The sequence below is a fragment of the Mustela nivalis genome, assembly GCF_964662115.1.
Source record: "Mustela nivalis genome assembly, chromosome: 8".
NCBI classification, from domain to species: domain Eukaryota; kingdom Metazoa; phylum Chordata; class Mammalia; order Carnivora; family Mustelidae; genus Mustela; species Mustela nivalis.
In genome coordinates this window covers 117,265,852-117,292,977 of record NC_139027.1, presented here as the reverse complement: position 1 = coordinate 117,292,977, position 27,126 = coordinate 117,265,852, and the positions used below count along the sequence as shown (strand labels likewise).

General features: G+C 49.2%; 1 protein-coding gene across 2 annotated transcripts; it reads right to left on the bottom strand.

Annotated features, from left to right (window-relative positions):
* Nucleotides 1–1,498: 1,498 nt before the first annotated feature.
* On the bottom strand, nt 1,499–23,610 carry FKBP1A (FKBP prolyl isomerase 1A). Of its 2 annotated transcripts, XM_082744604.1 has the most exons (5): nt 23,201–23,414; nt 23,049–23,096; nt 7,675–7,787; nt 4,415–4,579; nt 1,499–2,625 (listed from the first exon to the last, which is right to left on the bottom strand). In XM_082744604.1, the coding sequence occupies exons 1-4, from the start codon at nt 23,235–23,237 to the stop codon at nt 4,451–4,453; spliced, it is 327 nt and encodes a 108-aa protein (XP_082600730.1). In that variant the 5' UTR covers nt 23,238–23,414; the 3' UTR covers nt 1,499–2,625; nt 4,415–4,450. The 2 variants fall into 2 exon arrangements, 1 of the variants encoding a protein (XP_082600730.1); XR_014315314.1 differs by lacking the exon at nt 7,675–7,787 and having other exon boundaries at nt 23,201–23,610.
* Nucleotides 23,611–27,126: the final 3,516 nt, after the last annotated feature.

The following is a 27,126-nucleotide window of genomic DNA, read 5'->3' as shown; positions in this document are numbered from 1 at the left end:
TCCTCTTGTTGCTGTAACAAACTACTACAAAGTTCATGGCTTAAAAACGACACACATTTATCATCTTCGTTCTAGAGGCTAGAAGTCCAAAATGGGTCTCACTGGGCTAAAACCAAAGTGTTAGCCAGGCTGGTTTCTTCCAGAGGCCCCGTGGGAGAAGTGTTTCCTTGTGTTTTCCAGCTTTTTGAGGCCACCACAGTTCTTGGCTTCTAGTCCCTTCTTCCATCCTCACGGCCAGCAAGCAAGGCATCTTCAGATGTTTTTAAGGAGTCTTGTGATTATGCTGGACCCACCCACACAATCCATGAAATCCAATCCTGAAATCATCTCCCCATTTCAGGGTCCACCACATAATCCTATCTGCAAAGCCCCTTTCTCCTTGTAACCTAGTCACAGTCCTGCCTAACTTTAGTAAGTTTAGTGAGAACTAACAGCACCCCTGTGTTTCTGAGTGAAGGTATCACATTGGGTGCTGAATGCAAGAGCTCCTAGTACAGATCTCCTTTAAATCTAATTCAGAAGTAACAGGCAATACCAGAGTAGGAAAACAGAACGGCTGCTGACTCTGGGGAGCTAGTGGGGACTGAGAAAGGGCATAAAGGAATTCTCTGAGCTAGTGGTCATGGTCTCTATTCTGATAGTGTAGGGTGCAAGAGTATAAACAAATACTAAATTCTAACAGATATTTAGAGGGAACTGTGATGTCTGCCATCCTGAAATGTGTTATAGAAGGATTAGGGTTAAGGTTAGGGGGTAAATAGGTGATAAGCAGGTACAGTAACGTATTTATGGTAGAAGCTAGGTGGGGAGTACACAAGTGATCACTATAAAAATCTTGTGTTGTTTGACCATTTTTATAAGGGAATTTTGGAAAAAAGGAGTGATGACTCCGCAATATCACTTCAGTGACTTAAATGAATAAAGGGATGGGTCGTGTTTTGACAGGTGCAGGAGTACTACTGACCGTCTCCATCACAAGGGAGGAGGGGAGTATTACCAGCACACACAGGGTGGGGGCCAGAGAAGCTACCAGAACTAACTAGCCTGCCCACATGACAAAGAACTTCTACACCAATGGCACCAAGGAACACCAATTCAAAACCCCCACCTTCCCTGCGTAACCCTCTATCAGTTTGCTGCAGCACATCTCCAACCGGGTAGTGGCTTGTTTCTTGAAAGCCGGTTGCATCTCCCACTTCTTGCTAACTCCAGAGAACTCAGCAAAACGCTCTACCCAGAACACACATTTAAAAAACATCTGATGATGGGCGGTAGGGGGTGGGCCTGATAGTTCCTCCACCAGAGAAGATGCAAACCTACCCCCTCTCACCCTGACACTCCAGAAGGGCCAACAGGGAAGGACATTCCTGCTACAGTTCTTTTGCCTAGCCCCAATCTCCGACACGACCACGACATCCCCACTGACAAAGCCCCTACCCCACCCCCCTATACCAAATGGCCCGGAGGGCACCTGAAAGTAATCACGATCACACAGGGCTGAGAAAAGCCAGCATAAAGCACTTTTATTGCAATAATAAAACTTGAAACTCATACGTAGTGCGGGGAGGTGGGGGTGGGGGGGTAGGCAGCAATAATTTCTCTCACCAAATCACTACACAGGACAGCAAAGGGGTGAGAGGGGGAGGAGAGGAAGCCAGAAAACTCTGATTATCAGCAGGGGGAGCCGAACATCAAAAACCGGAAGATGCTGAAGCTGTGATGACCAGCATCATTTTCTCAAGACAACACTCAAGGGTTTGTCATGACGGCTGGGCTTTCATTGGGTGTTAAGTGTCTACAAACAGCACCTTCAATTTAAACTTTCGATTAAAGTTCTTAAAATTTGGGAAGTGAAGCTTGGACAGCTATGAGATTACAAAAGTCCTGAATATCCTTTAGAAAAACCACAGGATGGGGAGAGAAAAAAATAAAATAAAATAAAAGCCAGGCCACGGAGAAGGCTTCGGAGGTCCCTGCTGGCCTGGGGACAGATACCTGTAGTGTCCAACATCGCAGTGAGAACGATTTGCTTTCAAAAGGCAGAGGGTTTAAGGGGAGGTTGGGGCAGGGCAGTGGAGGCAAAAGCTCTCCCCCCGGCCACCACTTCAGTTTTAGGTCGGGCTTTTAATACAACCCAAGGACATCTCTCAACTGGGAGAGTAATTCGGCCCTCGACAGCGCCTCAAATCTGCTATGGCTTTGCAGCGCAGCAGCAAGAATGTTTAATATATAATAGATAACAATTTCATCCAAAAAAAAATAAAATAAAATAAAGATTCTTGCATTCCCCCCCCCACCCCGACACCAATTCCTATTCTAAAGTTAACTCATTACTTGTGCTGTTAATACTTGACTAATACTTAAGTGGAAACCTAGATCCAAAAGATTGAAACTGAACCTTCACCCCAAAACAAAACGAAATAAAATGAGTAACTTGAGGTTTATGGCATATAGTTTAGGTCAACACACATACGAGGAAAAAGGGAAAGAGCAAAGCCGGGTGACAGAACACATTCAGTCGGGGTCGATGTTTAGACAAAGAGTGTAGTGGAACATCAGGAAAAGCTCCGTCCGGGTTCACGTATGCACGCACGTCTGAGGGCGCCACATCCCTCTGCGGCACATCTGTTGGGAACAGAAAATCCTTCAGTTCCAGCAACACGGCGCTCTGTATGCATGCTGAGGACAGGCATGGGACATCAGCCATTCCAAGTCCGGGGAGCTGCAAGGTCTCACCCGGAACAAGCCACCTCCGCTCCAGCTGGGGAGAGCCTGCTGGGCTTGAACTGGCTTCCCAGAGCAGTCTCCTTGTTTAAGCTAAGGTGCCGTCTACCTTGCTGAGGAGAGCAGTGACGGTCCAGTTCCCCATTACCACTGGGTCTCCCAATGTGGCTGCACACAGGAATCACTTGGGGCTTTAAAAGCATGTCCTGCTGGGCTCCCACTCCTAGTGGTTGCGGTTAACTGGTCCCAGGTGTGGCCCAGCCATCGGCAGTCTTTGAACTGAGTCTTCCTGCGTGACTTCTGTGTGCGTGGCACTAAGTTGGTACATCCCTCAGGTTGAAGAGATTTAGAAAGCGTCTGTGCTCTTTATTCATTTATTCAAACCTACGACTTTCTAGGTCTGGCCTTGGGCTTTCTCTTAAGACCTGTGCAAGAAGCTGAGATGTTCTTTGGCGATGTGGGGGAGGCTCTGGCCAGGGTGACTTGTAGCCCTCTCTCCCTGCCTTCCCCTCCCTTCATCCTATCAGATTTACAGAATGCCTGTACCTAAATCAGCGTAATTCCAAGGCTCCCTTCAAACAGTTTTATGTCCAGAGGATTCAGTTCTCAAAGAACAGGAAAGTGGGTTTGGACTAGGTGTAGACCTTTGGGCAGACAGAGGCTCTGTAAAATGTCAAGAGGTCCCTCTTGGTGAGAATGACAAGCAGAGAAGCCAGGGTCGTCAAACCTGACCCAGGTATATACGGTTCAAATCAAAGAGAGAAAAAACAGCTAAGAATTTAAAAGCCCTTGTATTTAAAGACGTCCATAGCAGAACAAGGTTAGACTATAAGAGATAGGCCGGCAGCCACTTGTCCCAGCTTTCAAACAAAAGCATTCTCACCCAGCCCCTGGTTGTGGTCCTCTGGTTCCAGGGCCAGGAGGGGGGCAAACCTAGAAGTCTGGGGCCAGCATTCATGTGTTTTATGATTCTGATACCCACACGAAAAGTTATGAGCCATTAAGCCACTGAGTTTGGCTTCTCAGTCCTAGTCTGCCACTGCCTGGAAGTGACCTCAAGTGACCTCAGGTCCCTCACCTATTACACAGGAAGCCTGAGCAACCCCTCAGATCTCTTCTTTAGGACTGAGGGCACCTCTATACTTCACAAGCACCCCAGCCCGCCTCACTCTTCCAGCCACAGACAGTAAGTGGGCCTATGTGCTCCAGTGTCCTGGGCGCGGCCCCAGGGCAGCCCGCCAGGTGACAGTGCCTCTCTCACACCCCCTCAGGCAGTGGCCTCTCTCTACATGGTGAGGGGCTGCGTGCACTACGTCACAGCAGGCAGTCCTCAGCAGCCTTCCTTCTAAAGAACTAAAATGTTGCCATTATAAATTTGGCTATGTTTCCAGTTCCCAACTCAGTTTTAGTTTCTAAGTTAAATATAAAACATCCTTCATTGAAATGGCTACCATCAGCTGCCCCATCCCAATGAGTTTTTTGGAGAGCATCCGCCATCCCTTTCCACAGTGTGACCAACTTTTACATTCAAGGTGTACACTAATAACTCAAACTGAAAGGCTACCCAACTGAGCAAGAATGTAGGGGGAAAGAAAACCCATGGCATTTTTGGTTCTGCTACCCACCAAGCACTGCGTGTGACATGGGAGGTACAAAGGTAGGAAAAGACCCTTCACATTCACTGCCTTACCCAAGAATGGGGAGCTCATGGAGGAGGCCATTCCTGTCATTCCAGTTTCAGAAGCTCCACGTCAAAGACAAGAGTGGCATTTGGCGGGATGATGCCTGGGTGCCCAGTAGCACCGTACGCGTAGTCTGGGGAGATGGTCAGTTTCGCTCTCTGACCCACACTCATCTGTGAAAATAAAAAGAAAGACTCAAGCGGACACACTCCCCAACTGTCTCTGTAAGAAGCAGGGCTGCTTATTGGGGTGTCCCTTAGGCAGCGTCCCAGGACTCAGACATGCCAGTGACTGTGTGGCTGGTCTGGGGGCTGGGCACCTCCCAGTGCAGAACATGGAGGCTGGCCATTAGGCTGCACAATCCCTGCATCTGGCTCTGCAGGGCCCAAGTCCGGTGACACGCACCTTCCTGCATAGGCCTCCCTGACCTGACCCCAGGCAGCCGGTACTGTGTCAGTGCCACCACGCAGGCCTTCAGCAGTCTGTCACTCAGAGCCGTGTTAAGTGGCATCCATGCTCTTAAAAAAGGAGCGCTTTGACCAAAACTCCGCTTTAAAAGAAAACATATACACAGAAAGCAGTATTTGGGGTAGTCTACTCTTCTGTACTTTTCATATTTTATACTTATGCTCATACAGAAAAACTTTAAAAAGACAGATTTTACAATCATGTCTATATGTCTACTATATATATCATGTCTACTATATCGGGTATAGTAGACTACCATTTGTATGAAAAAGAGGGAAACATTTATATATTTGCACCTTGCCTATATAAACAGAAAACACCTTTGGAAGGACACAATTCCAGCATTTTTCCATGGGGAGAACAGAGTACAGTGGCCAGGATGGAGGGAAATTTTTGACTTTTAAAAACACATTTGTACTGGGGATCCTGGGTGGCTCCGTCAGTTGGGCATCAGCTTCAGCTCAGGTCATGATCTCAGGGTCCTGGGATCAAGCCCCATATGGGGCTCCCTGCTCAGCGGGGAGTCTGCTTCTCCCTCTCTTCCCCACTAATGCTCTTGAATAAATAAAACCTTTAAAAAAATACATTTGTGCTTTTTCATTTCCTAATCGAATATATAAATAAGTTTCCATATGTATTTTCTGAATGGTGAGCAGGCACTCTGCTGTGTGTCTGTCCTTCCAGCACACTCTGCTCAGCCTCCTGGTGTGCTCCTGGCTCTATGACCTGGCCCCAGAGACAGCGGCTAAGACGGAGCCACAGGCTGTGCTCAGAACTTGATATGACTTAGAACCTGTGCTCCCCACATCTCCTTTCAGAAACCGGGACACACTGGACCAGGGTGGTAGGCAGTTAAAAGCATATGGTTTAATCTAATGAAATTCAAAACAGTCGTGTCCTTTTACCCAGCAATTCCACTTCCAGAATCTTCCACTAACCACCCAAATGCCCATTTCAAGGGGAGCGGTTTCACAGGCCCATATGCACCATGGGTCAGCCACTAGAAAGAACACCGCAGCCTTGAGTGCACTAACACGGAAAGATGGCAAAGACACAGACGGGAAACAAGCAAGCTGCCCAAACAGCACCTATGGCAGGACTGCACACCTGTAAACACGTAAGAGCAAAACAACAACAATATCAAAAGAAAGGGAAAAGGGGCACAAGACAAACCCTCTTCTTCCTGTGCTTTTAACTCACTCAAAGAAATATCCTGTGGAGTTTCAAAGGTGCTCTGTGCAGGTCTCAGACCACCCAGACTTCTCCCAAGTGACAGGCCTGGGACTGACCCCCAAGCACACTGGGTCCAGGGGTAGACTAGGCATCTCCCCAACACTCGGTCAGGCTTCGCCAAGCCTGGGATGTAAAATAGGCTGATAACACTATCTCACTGGCCGCCAGATCTCTTGGAACACAACACAGTTATTGTTCCAGTGTCGGAAGTGCCACAGAAGATGGCTGTGGTGTGGACAATGGTTGGCACGGTCGTGGGGGATGGGCTACAGACCCAGAGCCAGCCAGACGCAGGCGGCGGGGACAGAGGTTTCCAAAGGGAAGTGAACCACAAAGATCCTCTCGTTCTTGTACTGCCAACCCTCTACCCTGAAGAACAGAAATCTAGACACTTGGGAGCGGGATGGCTTAAAGTTTCTGCAAGTTGAGCAGGTCACTGGGAGATAAATCAGTGATGGTTTCTAGAGGAAGCAGAGCAATGTGTATTCTGGAAACGAGAAAGACCTCTTTCCCTCTACTTCGGTTACCCCTCAGTTCTCTTCGGTGGGAGGGAAACAGACTGATGGCCCCTCACACAGGGCTCACTCTAAAGCCCCGTGTCTCAGGACGCCGGAACCTGATCAGTGCTGGGAGAAAGCCTCCTGGGCTTGACGGAAGGCTGGAACCCAACTGGAATTTGGCACCCCGGGTCCCCTGTTGTCCACTGGGAATTCTGCTGTGTTGGCAGAACAAAACCTGGTTACACACATGGGGAGAGAAGGCTGAGGAAACAGACACAAGGCAAACAAAATGCCTCTCTCCAAGAGCATGAGCTCTCAGAAGGGGTGTGACACAGCATGGCCAGCAATTAGACAAACGCAAATTAAGACCACATCAAGGTAACAGTTTCCCCTCATTGTCCTGTCCTGAATCCAAAAGTTGAACAAGACGCTGCTGGCGGGGCTGGGAGGAGACAAACACCCTCACAGCCCGCCCACTGGGGGCAGCTCGGGGTCATCCCGAGGGACAGCGACTGGACAGAATGTCAAAACACAGTTCACATAGCCAGTGACCCACTACCCCTCCTTCTGAGAACCCGCCTGTGGCAACATGGGACACAAATGTAAAATTCAGTCCACATGAGACTCATCACTGCAGCACTGTTCATGATAGCAAAATACTGGAACTGACCGTCAACAGGGTACTGTCCCGATGAAACAAACAAAACACGCCCGCCTCAGGGCATGTGGGAGGAGAGCGTCCTCCTCTTACGTCCAGATATATAAAGTGTGAAAGATTAAATGGAAAAGCAAAGTGTCGAACACTGTGTGAGACTACAGCAAAAAAGGGGAAAAGTATGCTTTCTTAGAATGCTTAAGGAAACTCTACCAAAAAAACAACAACAAAAAAAAAACAAACCATGAGTTGCTGGGGGTGAGGGGACTGGCAAGATGGGGTGAGATGGAAGTGAAATTTTCCACTCGCACCTTTTATTTTTGTTTGTTTCTGAACTGAATGAACGTCCTACCCACAAGCATCATTTAAAAGGCAGACACCAGGAAAGAAAACAAAACGAACGAGAGCATACCTGGGCAACCCCTTCTTCCCAGCCTCGGATCACCTCCTGCTTGCCTAGCATAAACTTAAAGGGCTTGTTTCTGTCCCGGGAGGAATCAAATTTCTTTCCATCTTCAAGCATCCCTGTGAAAAAGGGCAGTTGTAACATGAGCAACAAGGAGTGATGACATGAGGCGAGTCAGAAGCCGGCAGCGGAGCGCCCATCCCGGATGCTGGCGCTGAAGGGCCTTGAGGGGCTGCCGGAGGCCTGAGGAGGAAGTGTGGCGTCCAGGGAGGATTTCCTGTGTCCTCAGTGGCCCTCCACAGAGCTGGGATAGTCCCTCTACCCCGGGGTTGTGAACGTTCTGCCCGACTCCAGGCAGTAGGCTGACCACCAGGTGTGAGAATGGGCAAGCGCGCATGCTCCCGACATCGATTTCCAGCACGCTCCCAGGCTAAGAACAACTGTGGGCCCTTTAGGCACATGCAGCGGCTGGCAGTCACACGCGGCCCAGAAGCAACAGGCCTTCCTCAGTTCCCCCATCCCCTTTTACAGAAACGTGGGTGGTGTCAGAACTGAACTGAACGGTTTGGACGTCCGGACACCAGCTGGTGTCAGAATCAGGGAAGGGACAACAGAAAAGACACTGAAAGCCTCTCCACGGGGAACTCCCAACAACTCCAGCAGAACTTGGGCCGGGCTGCCGCTCGGAGTCAGGGACTTTCCATACATGAACCTACTCAGTCCTCCCGCAGCACCGTCCCCAATTCACAGAAGGAAGTGAGGCAGAGGGAAGTGAAGCAACCTGCTGAGTAGTGAAGCCAGACTATAAATCCAAAAGCCATGTTCGTCCAACTTCTCCAGTACCCCAGGAGCCAGACAAAGCACAGGGGCAGCCTCTACCGGGAGGGGGACTTCCAGAGATGGAGATGCCAGACGGTGAGTGCCACGAGAGGAACAGATTCCTGCCACTCCTCGCTGAGAAAGGACTGCCGTGGTGGCTTCTCTGGAAGCCAGAGTCAACCAGTCACAGCCGTCACTGAGGTCCTGAACTGTCAAACCCCCATCCCACACTGGAAGGGGTAAGCCAGGTGTCCACATACAACTAACACAAAGCAGATTTTCCCGGAGGCAGAGGGTGGAAGCCCACAATGGTTCTAAGTATCACTTGGAAGACCCAGCAAAACACAGAATTCTGTTGTGTTCGGATGTTTTTAGAGGAGGAGGGAAATCCTAACATAAACCCTAGCGTGAAAAACAACGTCAAACTTGCAAGTGGGATGGGGAAGCATAGATCAACTGAGAGCTTTATCAGAGCCGCCAGAAGAGCTGAACTTTGACAAAATAGGAAATGGGCAGTGGCGGGGACGGGAACTGCTGTCCTAACAGAGCAGGAAGGCAGGCAGATGTCCTGAGCAGAGTGGGTGCTGACGCCGCCCGAAGTCTGGAGCTGGGGGCCGAGGCCTGAGAGGTAGACAGGAGGGCGGGGATCCACCCCTGCCAAGTCAGTGCGGAGCCAGGAACTGGTGCCCCACAATTAGCAAGCTGGCGTGTATATGGAGCTCATCTCTTTACCAGCATACAATCATGGCCTGATGAAAGAAATGACAAACGGCAGCACTCGAGTAGTCTTCTATAAATGAGCAGCTGGGAGAAAAACAAGTATCCGCCCTCCACAACTCTCACAGTAGTCCGTCCCCTACGAGCTCTACTGCATACACTGAACCTGACCTTCTGGAACCCTGCATTAAGGGTGAAAGTAGGCCATGAGCAGTCCGGAGTCTGAGAATCCTTTCTCTGACCAGGCAGAAAGCCTTTCCAGCCACGCACCCAAGCCTGCTTAAAACAAAAATAAGGAAACCAACTCCAAGGTTTAGTTAACCTGCCCAAGGTCAGAGTCAGTGCATAGTGGGGCCTGCGAGACAGAGAAGCAACACCCACCACAGCTAAAACATGGTTTCTGAGACATTGGGCACAGCAGTAAAGGAGAGCGATCCCTGAGGGGAAACTAACAAGGCCAGCCTGAGGACCGCCCAGCTTACACCCTTGGGCGTTTCCAGGGAGAGGGACCTGGACGGAGCTCAAGGCATCTGGAGTCCAAAGGACACAAACCAGGAAGGACAGAGGTGTAGAGTGAAATCCCCGGAGATGTGCAGAAGGTCCCTCTTGAGTATTTAACAGAATACTAATCAGCACATGTGTCTGAGGAAACTACTTAAGGCCAGGAAAAGAACTATCCAAAATTAGAACAGTACCCAGCACTTACACAGAGCTGGGATCAGTGACTGTTCCAACGAGGCAGACTGGAGAAAATCCTGGTTTATGAGGCGCTGGGTAGGACACCCAGAAGATCTCATCTGAGCAGTGGGGAATAATCAGCACCAAACTGAACACTGCTCCAGACCCACCTAACAAATCATAAAAGACCCACAAGGATCAAACTGTTTCCAAATAACTTATGTGCTTCCAACTACAAAGCTCAAGAAGATTTATAGGAATAAAAATGTCCAGCACCCCAAAAGGTAAAATTTGCAATGTCAAGCACCCAAAATTACCAAGCATGCAAACAGGAGGGAAAACACGACCCAAATTGAGGAGACTAATCAATCAACTGAAACCACCCTGAAACTGACAGAGAGGGAAGGACACAAAGAGTCCGACCAAACTTGCAGACATGACAACTACATTAGGCTGCTACAACTGGATACCCACAGGCCAAAAGTAAAACCTTGGACCTGCACTTCACATCATAATCAAATACCAATCCAAAACAGATAACAGACCTAAACATAAACATAAACCTATAAAAATTCTAGAAGAAAACATAGGGAAATAATGTCTGTGACTGTGGGTCAGGCAAAGATTTCTCCGATATAAGGCCAGAAAGCACTATCCATAAAAGGATCAACTGAACTTCATCAAAGCTAACAACTTCAGCACTTTGAAAGATACTTTTAAGAGAATGAAAACTCAGGCCATAGACTGGGAGAAAATCTTTGCAAAAGCACCTATCTGATAAAGAATTTGTGTCCAGAATATAGGAAGAGCTCGCAAAACTCAACAACAAGGAAACAAATAGCTCAATTTAAAAAGGGCAAGAGAGGGCGCCTGGGTGGCTCAGTGGGTTAAGCCTCTGCCTTCGGCTCAGGTCATGATCCCGGGGTCCTGGGATCGAGTCCCGCATCGGGCTCTCTGCTCAGCAGGGAGCCTGCTTCCCTCTCTCTCTGCCTGCCTCTCTGCCTACTTGTGATCTGTCTGTCAAATAAATACATAAAATCTTTAAAAAAAAAAAAAAAAGGGCAAGAGATGTGAACAGATACTTCACTGAAAAAAATAGCCAAGTGGCAAGTAAGCACATGATGAGAAGATGCTCGACATGACTAGTCATGACAAAAACGTGTATGAAACCACTAGGCGATCCGACCACTACTTACTAGAATGAGTACAACTGAAAAGACCGAGCACGTGACGCTCTGTGAGGATGTGAAGGAACTGGAGTTCCGACACGCTGCTGATGGGACTATAAAATGGAACGGCCGCTCTGGGAAACAGGTTGGGGACCTAAGTTAAACAAATACCTTCCGTATGACCTGACCGGTCCATTTATCCTGGATAAAGACCCAGGAGAAATGACAACCATACAAAGACTTACATAGAGACGTTCACAGCAAACTCACTCGGAATAGCAAAACGGGACCAACCCAAACAAGTGCCAACTGGTGAACGTATAAACAAGTACATCCACACAACAGGAAACTATTGAGCAGTGAGAAAGAATGAACTACTGCTAACACGGAATGACCTAAGAATCTCAAAATAATTATGCTGAGCAGAAGCAGCCAGACACAGGTCTATACACTGTACAATTCCACGTATACAAGCTTTTAGAAAACACAAACTCTGCTGAGAAGAGCTGGCCAGGGGTGGCAGAGGATGGAAAGAGGAGGTTTCAAAGAATGGCAAAGACACATATCAAAACTTAGGAAATTGAACCATTTAATGTAAGCAGGCCACTGGATGTCAATTATGCCTCTACAAAACTGAGTTTTTGGTTTTTTTTTTTTTTTAAAGAGAAAAAAGTAATAAAAGTGGGATTCACTAAAATCCTACACGTGTTTACCTCCTGCAGTCAACCCGGTAGTGGGCGGTGAGGTGCTTCCTCTGTAAAGCGAGGGAGCAAGCGAAGCAGGTGGCCCGTCAAGTCTCAGCCGCAGCTCCCACTTCAACTCCAGACATCTGTGCCAAGACCTGGAGCCCTTGAACAGCAAAACCACCTGCCAAGCTAGTGCCATCATTTCCTCGAGAAAGCACGCTCTGATGAGAGAAGGCAACTGAGGTTACAGTTCAGACACGACAGCTGACACTCCGAGCTCCGGAGGCCGCTCTTAGCAAAACCCATCACCAGCGTGGCCCTCTGTCGGTGGCACTGATGGATTTCATTTCTGACTACACGCAAACCTAGGCCTCACAACCCACAGACTGCCTGGGACGGCTCTGTATTCTCCATTTTGAAAATGGCTTTTTTGTCTCTCCTGACTGAACACAGCTTGAGGCCAGAGAGCGGGCCTCAGAGTCCTGTGTCCCTGCAGCAGTCACCTCAACCCCAGCCCCCGCCGTGCTAGCAGCACTCGTGCCCACTTCGAGACAGGCTTTGCCTGCACGACTTGTAAGAACCAGCAGGACAGCATGAGGTTTCCATATTTAGACCTCTTCCGTGTGGTAGGAAGAATCGGAGGGGTAATCCCAGGGTGACAGTTTTCACTTTCAGCACCTTTAAATGACTAATCAGTGAGGAAAAAAAATGTGAAAACTTGAGGGGCCTCTAGCTAAAAGCACAAGGACCATAAGCTATGGTTGTGTGAGGGACTGTGAAGCAGCCTCTGGTGGCGAGACCATGGATGTCCCCTTCCTATGAGTTGCCTCCCCAATAATTCAGTTGTTCTTCTGGGGAAGAACCAGACTCCAATCCTCGGAGAGGGAGCAAAAAAAAAGATGTAGAGAAGACTCTTAAGTTCAACTCCCCTACAGCAGCCTACTCCTTCCTGCTCGCTCAGAAGGAACCAGGAAAGGCAGACCTGGCCAGGGGCTGCTGAGCAAAGCACCCATGGCCTATGCTCCTGGTACTCAGTGCATCATGGAAGGCAGAGAGTCCTGTTCCCTCTCTAGGGAGGGCGACCGCAGAAGGACCTGTCGTGAGAGCTTCACACCTGGCTTCACACCTGCACCTGTGGCACCTCCAGTTTCTGACTCACGCTGTGGTTTTCAGTTGCTGATGGAATCTCTGCAGGTGGTTTTCGTAAGCAGCATTTTACAGGGTTCAAGCTACTGAGAGTCTTAAAGACAAAAAGCCCAAACCTAAATCCAACAATGACAACAACAAAACAGAACATCCCACACTCTAAACTTGCCAAAGCTTTTGCTATTTACAGCTGCAAGGCGAAGAAAGGACTTCTGCTTTCCACTCAACAGGTATTTTCTTAAGTACAAAAGTACAATGGTTGAATGGAGGAGGGGGAACCAAAGTGAAAGTCCCTGATCTTTCTGAAGGTTTACACTTGAAGCCACTTGGAACACTCCCAAATACATGTGCTGACCCAGGTGCAAATGGGCAGAGTGACCCAGGCCGGGCTGTTTCCCTTCCTCCTTATTATATACAGAAGCTCCCTCAACCTTTCACCCAACTGCCTCGCTAAAGACTCCTACAAACCACAGCATGCACAGCTCCAGCCCAGCAAATGAGCCTTCAGTCCTGTCTCTAGTACCACCTGATTCTTCTTGCCCGTGTGCATTTTATCCTTAGGGCCGGTCAGCTATGTTTACTCTCAGACTCATTTATGTCAGTTATACTTATTGAGTACAGAAACAGAAATAGTATGGAAAGGGATGAAGTAGGAGTGTAAACAGAGAAAAGAATGGTCCTAGCTGGCCCTTTGGAAAGGCTCAACAAAGGCAAGTCACAAAAAATACTGCTAATGAATAAATGTGTGTCAATGAGACTAATGTATGTTTAAAGAAAGAAATCTTTTTTGGGACACCCGGGTGGCTCAGCTAGTTGAGCATCTGACTTGATTTCAGCTCAGGTCATGGTCTTAGCGTCCTGGGACTGAGCCCTACGCTGGGCTTCTCGCTCAGCAGGGTATCTACTTGAGGATTTCTCTCCCCCCCACCCCACCCCCCGCTGTCTCTAAAAATAAATAAATAAATCTTTAAAAAATAAATAAATAAATCCAGAATGGTTTGGCACTGATAATAACCTCTTAATAGTCCTTACCGTCTTGACTTTAAAAGAATATAAAATCAGATTTTTCCAAGAACTCTGATAGCAAACTCTATGAGAAGAGCCATCCTACAAGAAAGGCATGGCCTTTAGCAAGTGATTCATGTTTGGATTTCAAATAAAATAAAATAAAATGTTTAGAGAAGCCATGTCACTTTTATGATCAGCTATCCATTTGTCCCCATCATGATGACCTGAAAAAGAGATTTTCCACCCTGCGGGAGCTAAGACATACATATCCAAAGCTTAGGTCTATGCTCCATTTCCAGGCCTCTGTGGTTGCATTCCCTGGGCAACCTTCCTGAATTGGGAGTTCTGAGAACCCCACGCACGTGGTACGATCAGAGGTCATGTGCCTACCCAAAGAGGGAGCCAGCTTCTTCCTCCCCATCACACAAACCGAGTGCAAGAACATAGCCCACCTCTTATCTGGAAATGCTCCTAACCTTTTGCTAAATCTTTTTCGATTCTGTGCCAAAAGTATATTTTCAAAGGATGTCCCATGAGGGTAAGAACGCATGGGATCCCAGAACACAAACCAGAATGTGTGACCTTGTGGGCACACCTTGCCATTTCCCACTTTATCACAACACAAATAAAAGGACAGCCACATTATATGTCATGGGGCTGGGGGGGGGGGCAGGGAGAAGACACACAGAGGAAAACAATACTTAATAGTGGCTATTTGGTAATGGTAGATGCATGATCTTTAGCTTTTCTTTTTTCCTGTTTTCCAGAAAATGCAGAGGCGGGAAGCCATCGGGTATAATGGGTAAAAGCGTGAGTTCTGGGGCTTGGCTCCAGATGATTACAGTAATCCCCTCCCTGGTGGTCCTGCTTCTGCCCTCTTTCTCTTACAGTTTAAACTTGGCACAGCAGCTAGAAGGACATTTTTCTAAAATCCAAGTCAGACCCTATTCCTCCCCTCTGCTCCAGACCCTCCTATGACTCCCCATCTTACTCAGAATAGAATCCAAAGTCCTAAAAATGGCCTAGAAGCCCTGGAGAGGCTGCCACCCCACACTGGCATGCCGCTGACTTCATCTCTGATTACTCTCACACTTTCCACTCCAAGAACATGGTTTCCTTCTGTTCTCTGTAGACACCGGTAGAGTTACTCCCACCACAGGGCCTTTGTCCCTATTGGTCCCTCTGCCTAAAATGCTCTTACGGGAGAGCCACATGGATTACTCCCTTAGCTCCTTCATGTCTTATCTCAAGTAGTTTCTCATTGAGGTCCATCTAAATCTCAGACTTCTCCTGCCCCCTCCTTTGCACTTACCAGCTAATGTACAATATATTTTTGCTTATTAATATATCTGTTATCTGTTTTTCCAACTACAGTGTAAGATCTGTGAGGACAGGGACTGTGTTAGGTCTTCTTTGTTCCCATACTCTTGGTGCTCAGAACAGTGCCTTGCACAAGATGCTCAATAAGAACTTGCAGAAAAACCAAAGGTACCCTTTCCCCCTCCAGGCCTTTGCACACACGTAGCCAGCTCTTTCCTCCCCAGCCTGAGGCATACACTGTCCAAGACCATGTGGCACTTCTACCTCAGGTGTGGGCTACTCAAGGCACCTGTCTTGTAAAAGCAGGCACAGGGAAAGGCACTCCCTTAAGGTAAGCACCTCAAAGGCAAGGCCAAGGCTTTCCCCAGTTCCTAACACATCTGTTGAATGACTGAAGGAAGGGCTTGGTATGCTGGCCTGCGTGTAGTAGGTGTGAGAGGAAGTAGTCGTAATTTTATAAATCCACAGTGATGGGGGCAAAGTCCAAAACATAAATATTCTCATTCTTATTCTAACTTAAAACGAAACAGAGGGCGCCTGGGTGGCTCAGTGGGTTAAGCCGCTGCCTTCGGCTCAGGTCATGATCTCAGGGTCCTGGGATCAAGTCCCGCATCGGGCTCTCTGCTCAGCAGGGAGCCTGCTTCCCTCTCTCTCTCTCTCTCTCTCTGCCTGCCTCTCCATCTACTTGTGATTTCTCTCTGTCAAATAAATAAATAAAATAAAATAAAATAAAAAAAAAGAAAACGAAACAGAAATATTATACCAAATATAACATGAATGTGGGCTTTGTTCTGCTAGAGTCCTGAGTAACTCCATGCCAGGCACTGATGCAGGGGCAGAGGTCCTGGAGACCACCACCAGTATGGGTCTGGTCTCCCGAGGCCTGCAATCTGCTGGGGAGAGTGGAGACAACCAGTCATCCACAGCCTGACTGCAAGGAAGGCCACAAAGGAAAGGAACAGGCACTCTACTGGACAATCAGAGGCGTGTGCTGTGAGCATGTCTGAAGAATCACTTTAGTCAAGGGTCAGTCAGGGGACACTCAATGAGGGGCACCCTGGAGGCTGTGAGAGAGAAGAGCCTGCCTGTGGCAGGGAGTGGTGGCCCTGTGGGAGCTGCTCTGCACAGGGCTAGAGAGCTTCCTCCTAGGAGGGGAAGAGTAAAGGTCGTGAGAGCAGAGCCGGCAGCACCCAGGAGTGGATTATCCCCCACCCCTTCCTCTTCCTCCTCCTTGTCAGCTTTGCACTGCTAGAATTTACCCAGACAAAGTTAAGGGGAGCTGGGGAAGGAATACAAGGACTCAGCTGAGTTCTTCAGTAGGTAAAAGAACAGGAGAGGAAAAAAGAAAAAAAACACAAACATCACCATGAGCACCAAAGGGAGAACTGGATAGTTTACGCCTAAGTTATCCAAAATACCCCTGGCCTTTTCCAGGGGAACAGCAGGTGACAATACTATTTTTGGAGAAAATCCCAAGGCAGACAGGTGATCCCTAGTTTACAGCTACAATGAACCCAACAGCACTTCATAAAATCAGTTTGTTTTTAAGTGGGTCTCCACACCCAACATGGGGCTTAACCACTAACTACACCAATGTGAAGAGTCGTATCCTCTACTGCCAGGCATCCCACAAAAATCAGTCTTTAACCACCAAAAACATTCAAGTTAAAAAGCATCTGGATGAATGGGTAAATTGTATGGTATATAAATTATATCCAATAAAGCTGTTAATGAAGAAAAAAAAAAAGTCCATGAGACCCACTGAAAGGAACCAGAGCTCTCTGGAGAGACGACTAAGACCAGGACCACAGTAGGGAAACCAAGGAACTGATTAAAGAATAAGGGAGCCTATCAAAAAGGTACTGGAGGCAGTCCAAAGGGGCTCCTAGTGGCCAAATCTGGGACAATGTGATTATCAGAAAGAATAAGGAATATCAGTTATTTTAAGCCCTGAGAGAATTTATGAGTCTCCACCATACTAACAACAAAAAACAAAAAAGTTGATGGGGGTGGGGAGAGCCATTTGTCACCACTGGGGAAGATGACAACAGATTTCTCACTTTAGTATTTGATAACTGAAGGAAAAGAATTAAGCTTTTACCCTATTTTATAGAACAGCAGCTGATAAATGTAGAAGGCATAAAGGAATTTTAAAACTGTCGGTCTGTAAATGCTGATGAAACGGTGTCTTCCGGCAAGAATCCTCAATGATGTCAATGCCAGAGGTGGGAAGTGGATGAGGACCAGGCCCAGGGAGGAGGCCCAAGAACCCCAGAAATGGCCGGCTTCCTGCAAAGGGGAAAAGGCGCCTTTACAGAAAAGATCCAAACAGGGGTGTTCACCACGGTGTGCCAGGCATCCTGTGTGAAGCATGGAAGCCATCCCCAGAAACAGGAGGGAGTCCCACAACACCAGGAGCAAACCAGGGGACAAACCAGGGGGCAGATCAGGAAACAGACAGTGGGCATTCAGATGGTAACAAGCCTGCTCTCTTTGAACACCCAGGGTCATTAAGAAAGAAAACCAGTGTGAGAACTCTTCTAGGCTGATACCAGACACAATATCCAAGTGCAATGAGTAAACCTTGAAAGAATTCTGGCTACAAAAAAATAGAACACTTTAATGACATCTGGGGTGGTTTCAAGATGAATTTGGCTTTAGCTACTATTAAATCATTTCAAGTTTTCTTAGATGGACCAGTAGGAGGGTAAGGAGGATATTCTCCTTCTCAGAGCAAGCTCGAGTGTTCAGAGGTACACGGCCGGCCATCTGCAGCTGGACTGACTTATGAACAACCCAGAGACTGTACGCACACGTGTGTCCCCACTGTGAGAAGACAGAAATGCAAAACAGGACGAAACGCCATACATCATAGAATCCAGGCAGTGGGTACAGGGGTATTGATTTTGATTTTTCTCTACGTCTGAAAACTTCACAAGTAAGAGTCACACATACACACAAGCATGCTATGGGGCCTTCAGTTCGCTCAAGTGAACCTTCTGCTCTCACCTGTGCAAGGAGAGAACAGGACACCTGCGTGACTACGTATGCTGGTAATCACAATCCCAAAGGAGAGCAAAGAATGCTTCCACAGCAAAGTCTATTTCCAAAATGTTAAAACCCCATTTTGTTCAGGAAACTTGAGGAGAAAAGAATGGACACCGTCGGACGGCAGCGATGCCAGCGGGAGACCCAGTGTAAAGCACAGAACTGCTCAACTGCTGTGCTGTACACCTGAAACCAATGAAATGCATGTCAGCGATGCTTCAACTAAAAAAAAAAAAGGACTGGCACCTCGACTTACACAGCCAGGCTCTCTCGTGCCCACCAAGAAACAAGGAAAGGGAAACGAATGCTAACCACCTCCCTCGGTAGGTACAATTAGCATATGGGCTGCAACTTTCTTAGCCAGTATGTTCTATTCTGTAGGTAACGTGCAGGCCTGTTTGAACATGAACCTTCACTCAGATCTGTGTCTCTTATCAGTGCCTATTTCCCTACGTGTGAAGGAATGGAGGCTGGGGCTTGGCCCCAACGCTGTCCTGCGTCAGCCTGGGCCACTCAAGGAGCTGAGTGCTGATGCCTTTCTCCCACTCTAGGCATCCCAGGTGATGCTGGCTGGCCGAAGGACCAGCGGGGACACATCACCCCATGCCCGAGGCACAAGCAGCCCCGTGAACGTACTCGCCCCCAGCGGATGGCACACGGAAGCTGAGACAAGCGCAATAATTTGCCCAAGCTCTCCTGATCTGTTACATGGTAGAGGCAAGATCTGAAACCCAGCAAAGAACCTCACATCCCCTTTGGGGTTCACTGTCCACCACCTTTTCCCTCCTGGCCAGGCTGGCACACAACACACCCAGGATACAACCAGAACCCTGTTTCTCACCCTGCCCTCAAAAGTTCCATGATCACACAGCAGCCAGAAAGAAGTGGGCCTGTGAAAACCCAAGTCAGCTCATGACCCTCTAATGGCTGCCGCCTCATTCAGAGAGAAAGCCGATGCTCTTCTAACAACCTGCAAGGCCCCACCATCACCTCCTTCTCCCACCGCTTTCCTCTCCCACCGTCCAGTCCAGCCACCCTGGTCTCCTTGCTGTTCCCCAAGCACAGCAAGCATGCCCCAGCCTCAGGCCCTCTGTCTGGAAGACTCCTTCCCTGGGCAGCACACTGCTAGTGTGTGCCACTTAAAATGCCACTTTGTCAGAGGCCTTTGCCAACCACCCTCACAAAAGCAGCACTCCCTCTGCAAGCCTGCACTCTGCTTTCACCTCTCCCCAGGGCTTCTTGCCACCTGACACACCTGCGAGCCAGCAGCCTTGTCACCCCAGGAAAACCCTGCCAGATCTAGCCTTTGCCTCTGTAGTTCGCTGGCCATGGCCCCGGTGCCTGGCTTGCTGCTGCTGCTCCATAAACACCTGCTGTGGGAAGGAAAAGGAACAGGACAGCGAGTCTGACTGAAGACACCGTGGCGTGGGGGTGGGACCAGACCCGCCTGAGGAGCCTCTGCTGGGCCTCCTCCCAACACCGGATCAGCCAAGAAATGCGCAGCAGCGGGGTGCGCGGAATAAAGCCGAGAGGGGAGTGGACAGAGAGGTGAAAGAAACGCAAGGAGTTGCAGACGGGGCTGCAGAAGAATGGCCCCCTCAGCTGCCCTCCAAGGGGACCCACTGAGGAGGTGAGGCTGAGGGACGCCTGGTTTTTTCTCATTTAGAAGCCAGGCTACTGACAACTTAAACCCAATCCCAAGGGCGAAATGTCAACTATCTTTTAAGAGGATAAAAAAAGAATTCCTTCAATCCACTTGAGGTTGCTCTGACAATGGCAGGCATGTGGCCTGCTGACAGGAGCAAAAGGGACATAAGCCTAGCTGTGTGTCGGGACAAGCTTGACAAGAACAATGACGGAGCTACCGGAGGCCAGGAAGGAGCTGTGGGAATCCACTTGATCCTCAAGGCACATACTTGGCAGGCTATCCCTCCACCTCCTTCCTCCCACCTCAGTGCCTGTCGTGCTACTAGGAGGTCCTTGGCTGGGGACAGCAAAAAAGTTTTCGCTTTCCCTTCTCGCACCGCAGAGAGGTGAGGCAGGCCTTTCTCTGAGGCCATTTGCGTGCTGTGCTCTGCTAGAGGCCACAGAAGGCACCAGAGGGAGCCTTGAGAGTGGCCTCAAGGCTATGACCGGCAGCCACCAGCAGCACTCAAAAGGTCCACGTGGTGAAAGTCAGCCTGTGCTATGCCCACCTCCGGCGGCTGACAGGGGACTTTGGCTACCTTCCTTCTACTGCTGTTTCTTTGGACCTGCCCCGGGAATCAGCAGCAGTGGACAGCAGGCCAGAGCAGGCCGGATCAACAGTGTTTGACCCAAGCCTGGGTCAGTCAGATTCTCCCTCCTAGGAATTGTAATCACTGGAGCCACACAGCCAAGCAATGTGAGAAACCGGGCATGGGGGTGGAAGGGCACGCAGGGGACTTCCAACATCCACCACTTGGGAAAAGGCAGAGAGAAAGAAGTCTGACAAGGGAATACTGACGCAGCCAGACAGAGAAAAACAGGGATGAAAACTAGGAGCGTTACGAGAATGTCTTCTTGTTCTTGAGGCCCAGTGGGCTTCCCGCCGTTGAAGACCCTCAAGTCCTTCTGGTGCTCCCCCACCCCCATCATATTGCCTCAAGATTAATTCTGTTCCCACAGGCTTGAAAGCCTTTGCTGCTACAGATGAAATCTCAAAGCGCCTACCCATTCCTCTCACACCCCCACAGGTCTCAAACAGGTTCTTCCTGGGAGGCTGGTGGCAAAGACCCGCAGGAACAAAGCCGCCTGCCCAAGAACAGCCTATTCTGTGAGCAAGAGGCAGAGCTGGCTTCTCACTGAGGCGCCTTTGTAGAGCTTATCAAAAATGAAATGAAAAAGAAAGCTTTTGTCCCAATGCATGCCAGGGTCCTGCTGCTGTTCTGAGAGCGTGTGGGTGGGTGCCACCCTCAAGGAAAACACAGACTTGAAGAGGCACTGGGAGCCCTGATGGTGTTCTGGGTCCCACGACCATCTGTTCTCTTAGCAAAGGCTCCAGACATGCTGTGTGGGGACGTTTCACCAAAAAGCACAGTGAAACATGGTTCAGGCTATGGATCCAATCCTGCCTTCAGCACCAGAAGATGGGCAAGCCAAGGATGAGGGGCACAGACTCGGGAGTGAAAAAGATATAACCAATTATCCTCATGTGGCTACTTATCAAATGGGGGTGGGAGAAGTCACCTCCTCACCCATGTCCCAGTGTCTGCCCCAAGTGGCTGTGGGAACTAAAATAACTGCTCACTCACCCCAGCACTGTAAAAGGCAACGCTTACTCTTTTCATCCACTGATCAAAAGCAACCAAACTGACAAGATTTCCTCCATTAGAGCTCCTAGGCTCAGGTGCTGACCATGGCCTACAAAGCAAGCCATTTAAAATGTCAAAAGCACTTTCCAGTTTCATATCACAGGCATGAGAAAGTTCCCTAAGAAGATGGGTTTCAATACTTCCTCCTTGGGTAGCCTTTTAAAAGGTTCTAGTCCTTAACTCCCTCTACCCCCTGCCCCCATTTCTGCCCCTGGAGAAGAGCCAGAGAAATAATACAGCCAAATAAGTAAAAGGGCATGGGAAGGGAGATGTGAGGTGCCATTCCTTTCCTTCCCTATGAAAGTCATTTCCCTTAACAGAGGGCTCCCTCATAAACTGGAGAGAAGGGTAGAAGCTTATCCTTCAGCAGCTTGGTCCTAACTGCTCACAGCCTACTAACCCAGGAGGAGGAGGAGGAGAAAGAGGAAAAGGGAGGGAAGGAGAAGAAACAGAGGAAGGGGGAGGAGGAACAGAGGAAAGGGTGGGAAAGGGGAGAAAGGGGAAGGAGGAGGGGGAGGGAAGGTTATTCAGATCAACAACTGTGGCTACACCAATCACCCCCCCCAACCTCCAGCCCACAGCCACGGAGTCTCCGCCTGCTGGGCCTCCACCGCCCCCCCCCCCCAATACAACCCAGGAGGACCTTGTAAGGGCATGGAGTAAAAGATGGGTCTCAAGGCATCCACTCTGAAGTCTGAATTCCGGCAAAGTCTAATTCTGGCTGAAGGTCTACAGGCTCCTTTGGCTTACATTACTGTTTGTTATTCTAACAGAGCCTCAGTTTCTTTGTCTTTAAAATGGGTGGGAGAAAGCCTAGTTGTGGGCAGGGGAGGCTAAATTACAAGTTCCGTCAGCCTGGGCCCTCACCGCCACTGAGGCTTGGATTTCTAAGTGGCTCAAAAGTCAGAAGAGGAAGGACACGGGGCGGATCTAGCTCCTCCAAAGCCAGGTTGAGCCAAAGCAGTTGAGCCTTAGGAACCCGGGCGTTTCTCCAGCCGCGGCGGAGGTACGAATCTCGACTTCGAAAGAAGCAGCTCCAAAGAGTGGAAATTACTTCGCCCTTCTTATCTCCATCCAAGGGAGAGCCGGAAGGGGAGGCAGGGTGTCACCCGGGACACAGAAATGGTACAAATCCTTTCTCATGGTCCCTTGCCAGGGCGCTGCCCGTTCTGGAGCATGTGACCTTGCGCCAGCAACTTCACCTCCCCAAAACCTCAGTTTCCCCGTCTGTGCAGTGGGCACAGGACTGCTCCGGAAGCGCGAAAGCGCCGGCTCAGGCCGTCCCGGGTTCGGCTGGCCAGAGGTCGCCCCCTCTGGGGCGCTGCCACCGCCCAGGCCTCCGCCTTGGGCCACGCGGGCCCCGCCGCCGCCACCACGCCCCGGGCCTTTGCCCCCAAGGCCGCCGTGGCCAGCTGCCCCGAGCCGAGACCTCCCACCCCGCGAGCCCGCCGACTCACCCGTGTAGTGCACCACGCAGGTCTGGCCGCGCTTCGGGAAGGTGCGCCCTGAGGAGACAGACAGGACAGACAGACAGACAGACAGACGGGAGCGGTGAGCGGATGCGCGCGGCGGCAGGGGCACTCCGGGCCCGCCGAGCGCGCCTACTCACCGTCTCCGGGTGAGATGGTCTCCACCTGCACTCCCATGGCGGCGGCTGCGGAGACGGAGGCGGCGGCGGCGGCGGCAGGGGACGCTGGGCGCGCGGGCGGGCGGGCTGCACGGCGGGCGGCGTGGACCCACAGCGGACCTGGCGGCGCTTCCCCGACTCTGCCTCGGCCCTCGGCGCCTCGCCTGCGCACGCGCGCGCCCCCGCACGCCCCGCCCTGCGTGCGCGCCCCACACGGCGCGCACGTCCCCGCAGCCCGGTCGGCGGGCTGGGGGACCGGAAGCCCGGCGGCCCCGAGGCCTCCGGATGCAGCCGTCTGGAGGGCGGTGGTGGCTCCCCGACCCTTCCCTTCCCGTGCTCCCGGCCTGACGGGCCTCTCTCCCCCCAGCTTTCCGCATCTGGGAAATGGGATTAATGAGTGGGGGCCGGCCGCTTACCGGCTAGGTGACTTTGAGCAGGTTCCCACTTTGAAGTACTCGCTTGCGTAAACAGCAGGGTTGTGGGAGGTCGGCGCCTCTGTGCGCTCACGTTAGCGTTCACCGAATGGCTCACGATTCTGAGCTTTGCTTTTCTTCGTGGGAAGAGGAGTCGGTATTTACACTGCCCTGTGTCGGAATGTCACTCATTCATTCATTCGTTGCTTATATCCTTAGGTTCTTACCAAACGCCTACCGTATGCGGTGCCCTAGGCGCTGGGGAAGCAACAGTTGAAGGAGACAGATTGGGTCCCTGACCTCACAGAACTTAAAGAGTCTGGTGAGGGAGAGACCATCAAACTGTCAGAGATCAATGTAAAGTTTCAAATTTATTCGTGCTGTCGTTGATCCGTGGCGTTATGCTCAGAAGCACGAATAACAGAGATGCCTCACTTAGTCTGGGGTCTGTGTGTGTGTCTGTGTACCTTCCGTGAGGTAGCCAGGTTTAGCCAAGGTCTGAAGGAATTGACCCACTGTGTGTTTGCTGGGAAAGAAGGAACATGCAAAGGCACTGTGGCCCCAGGGAACATCGTGACACCACAAAGGATGGGAAATCGGTAGATCTGTATCATCCATCTCTGGGTCTTCCTGTATGTGCTCCTGAGATATTTTAAACATGACCTCAATGTTCTTGGACACTTCCCATCATCTAGGTTCCCTTCCCCAGAATCTCAGGAAGAGGGATGCCTGGGTGGCTCAGTCGGTTAAGCACCTGCCTTTGGCTCTGGCCATGATCCCACTGTCATTGGATCCAGTCCTGCATCAGTTCTCTGCCTGCCACTCCCCCTGCTTATGTGCTCGCTCGCTCTCTCTCTCTCTCTCTGACAAATAACTAAAATCTTTTTTCTTTTTTAGATTTTTTAAAATTTATTTATTTGACAGACAGAGACCACAAGTAGGCAGAGAGGCAGGCAGAGAGAGAGAGGAAGGGAAGCAGGCTCCCCGCTGAGCAGAGAGCCGGATATGGGGCTGGATCCCAGGACCCTGAGATCATGACCTGAGCCGAAGGCAGAGGCTCTAACCCACTGAGCCATCCAGGCGCCCCCCCCCCACCTTTTTTTTTTTTTTTTTTAAGAAGAATCTCAGGATGCTTGTGACAGCTTTGACAATTTTTATATTATTTTGGATATGGACTTTAACAGAAACCAAAGTAACAGTGCATGAAAGAAGACCAAAATTGTTGTCTCTCTTTTCTAACAGTCCAGAGGCAGGCAGTTCAGCTTCACAGGCTGATCCTCCTATGTGAGCCTCTCCATCCCTAGGATCCTACTCCCCGATGCATGACCCAAGTTGACTCTCCAGAATGTTTACGTCCCAACCAGTGGCAAGGGGGAAAGATGGAAGAAGGCAATGTCTCCCTCCTGTAAATACATGATCTAGAAGTTGCATGCATCTGTTCCCTCACACCTCACTGGCTACTACATAGGGAAGAATGTATATTAAGAGACAAAATTAGGGGCGCCTGGGTGGTTCAGTTGGTTAAGCACCAACTCTTGATCTCAGCTCAGATCTTGATTTCAGGGCCATTAGTTCAAGCCCTGTGTTGGGCTCCACCTACTTAAAAAAAAAAAAAAGACAAAATTAAAAAGGGAGAGCTCACCAGTGGCCAGGACTGCCCCCCTATCCCACTCTGCCACCTCCACAACCACCTGAAGAAAGTCAGACTGCAGAGTTCCCGGTCAAGCCCACCCTGAAGCCCAGCAGCCTGTGGCTTCCCTCATTTTCATTCTGTGATCTGATGGTTCTCTTGTGGCTCTGGACTGCGCATCAATTCAGAACATAGACCGGTCTTTGAGACAATGTCCATCCCAATCCACAGACAGAAGAATTTGTTTACCTTTTCATTAGGGAATTTGCCAAAAACCTCAGGTTTGCACCCCCTCTTCTTCACTGTTTTGGGGAATAGAAACATGTGACTATATTTCAGCTCTTCGTAGTCCTGAGATGAATTGGCCACCAGGGCAGATGTGTGCTAGGTAACACAAGGGACACTTATTAAATATTTGTAAGACTTTTAAAATCACTGAGAGAGTTCCTTTCCAACCTGGCTTTTTTTTTTTTTTTTTCTTTTTTACTGAAGTAGAGTTGACACACGATGTTCCTTGAGTTTCAGGCATACAACGTAGTGAACCGACCAGTCTACACATTAGGCTGTACTTGCCACACATGTAGCTGCCACTGGACACCACATAATACTATTACAATACTGTTGTCTGTATTCCCTATGCTGTACCTTTCATTCCCGTGACCTATTCATCCCATAATCGGAAGTCTGTACCTCCCACTCCCTTTCACGCATTTTCCCATTGTCCTGCTCCCCTCCCCGTAGTAACAATAGATATGGGGTTGTCTCTGTTTTTTATTTGATTTATTCATTTATTTTGTGTTTTAGATTCCACATATAAGTGAAATCATATGGCATTTGTCTTATGCAGTCTGACTTATTTACTCAGCATAATACCCTCTAGGTCCATCCATGTCACAAAAAGCAAGTTCTCATCACTTTTTATGGCTGAGTAATATTCCACTGTAGACGTATATCACATCTTCTTTATCCCTTCATCTATTGATACACACTTGCTTCTATATCTTGACTGTTGCAAATAATGCCACAATAAACATAAGGATGCATACATATTTTCTAATTAGTTTTGTTGTTGTTGTTGTTTTCTTTGGGTAAAAAAAAATACCCAGTAGTGGAATTATTGGATGGTATGGTATTTCTATTTTTATTATTTGAGGAACCTCCATACTGTTTTCCACAGTGACTGCACCAATTTACACTCCCAGCAACAGCGCAAGCTGGTTCCTTTTACTCTACATTTTTGTCAATGCTTGTTATTTCTTGTCTTTTTTAGTCTAGTCATCCTGACAGGTGTAAGGTGCTATCTCATTATAGTTCTATTTATAGTTCCCTGATGATTACTGATGTTGAGCATCTTTTCATGTGTCTGTTGGCCATCTGATGTCTTCTTTGGAAAAATGTCTATTCATGTCATCTATCTGTTTTTAATTGGATTTATTTTGGGGGGGGGGTGTTGAGTTCCAAATTGATTTTGGTTCTATGTTCATACATAGCCTAGTTATTACTTTTTTTTTTTTTTTTTTTTACAAAATTGTGGTTTATTTTCTTGTAAGACTTAATTGGCTAGCTTAAGTCTAGTTATTCATTGATAAAAATGTTGTGTTCAAATCCTTTATTTTTTTTAGTGTTTTAAAAAGATTTATTTATTTTAGAGAGAGTCAGGGGAGGGGCAGAGGGAGAGGGACAGAGAGAATCTCAAGCAGACTCCCTGCTGAGGGCTGAGCCCAACACAGGGCTTGATCCCACAACCCTCAGATCATGACTGGAGCCAAAATCAAGAGTCAAATGCTGGGATGCCTGGGTGGCTCAGTTGGTTAAGCAGCAGCCTTCGGCTCAGGTCATGATCCCAGTGTCTTGGGATCGAGTCC